General features: G+C 29.7%; 1 protein-coding gene across 1 annotated transcript; it reads left to right on the top strand.

The window, feature by feature from the left end:
• Positions 1-208: 208 nt before the first annotated feature.
• Positions 209-601, top strand: LOC140889559 (probable cytokinin riboside 5'-monophosphate phosphoribohydrolase LOGL3). The gene has a single exon (XM_073297271.1). It carries the CDS (start codon positions 209-211, stop codon positions 599-601), a length of 393 nt encoding a protein of 130 aa, XP_073153372.1.
• Positions 602-957: the final 356 nt, after the last annotated feature.

The raw sequence follows: 957 nt of genomic DNA, 5'->3' as shown, positions 1-957 counted from the left end.
CAAAAAAAGGAGAGAGAGAGAGAGAGAGAGAGAGAATATCAACGAAAATATGTCAAGTTCTTCATTAAACAAAATTCGAAATATTTGTATATTTTGTGGATCTAGTACAGGGAAAGATTCAATCTATGAAGAAAAAACAGAAAAACTTTGAAAAATACTTGGAGAGAAGAAGATTCATTTGGTCTATGTTGGTGGTAGTATAGGATTGATGGGGAAAATCGACAAAGCAGCACAAGACGGGGGAAGTGAAGTCTTGGGTATTATCCCAACAAATTCGACTAATCTTATTGGAGAAACAATAGGGGAAGAAATGAAAGTGGATAATATGCATGAGCGGATTAATCAAATGATTGAACATTCAGACGCTTTCATTGCTTTGCTAGGAGGTTTTGGTACTTTCGAAAAAAAATTTCACACTGTCTGTTCGGCACAACTAAATATTCACCATAAGCCAATCGGTTTGTTAAATGTTAATAATTACAATGATAAACTAATATCATTTCTTGATGATGTTGTGGAACAGGGATTCATATCACAAGCATCGAGAAAGATGTTGATTTCTGCTACAGATGAAAGTGGACTTATTAATTTACTGCAATGATTTACTTATGAACCGGATCCATTATTATCTCAACTTGATTGGTCAACATCCAAGATTAAGAAAAATAAAATATTGTAATCCAACGGTACGTTTTCCATTATGTTTTTTTAAAAAAAAACTTTATAAGGTATGTGTTATCTTCTTCCTCTTTTTATTATTCTATATTTATTTATCTTTCTTTTATTTTTTAATATTGAAAAAAGTAAATGATAATAATTAAAAAATTGCTAGAATAATAATGTTTAATTTTTTTTCCATTGGAAAAGTAAAGAGTAAAAAACTCCTGAGACGTATTAGTTATTGTTCTTTTATGTTTTTGTTAAAAACCTCTATATATATATACACACACACAACTA

This window comes from Henckelia pumila, chromosome 3 (genome assembly GCF_033568475.1).
Source record: "Henckelia pumila isolate YLH828 chromosome 3, ASM3356847v2, whole genome shotgun sequence".
Taxonomy (NCBI): domain Eukaryota; kingdom Viridiplantae; phylum Streptophyta; class Magnoliopsida; order Lamiales; family Gesneriaceae; genus Henckelia; species Henckelia pumila.
The sequence above is the reverse complement of the archived record's forward strand: the minus strand, read 5'-3'. Positions and strand labels throughout refer to the sequence as shown.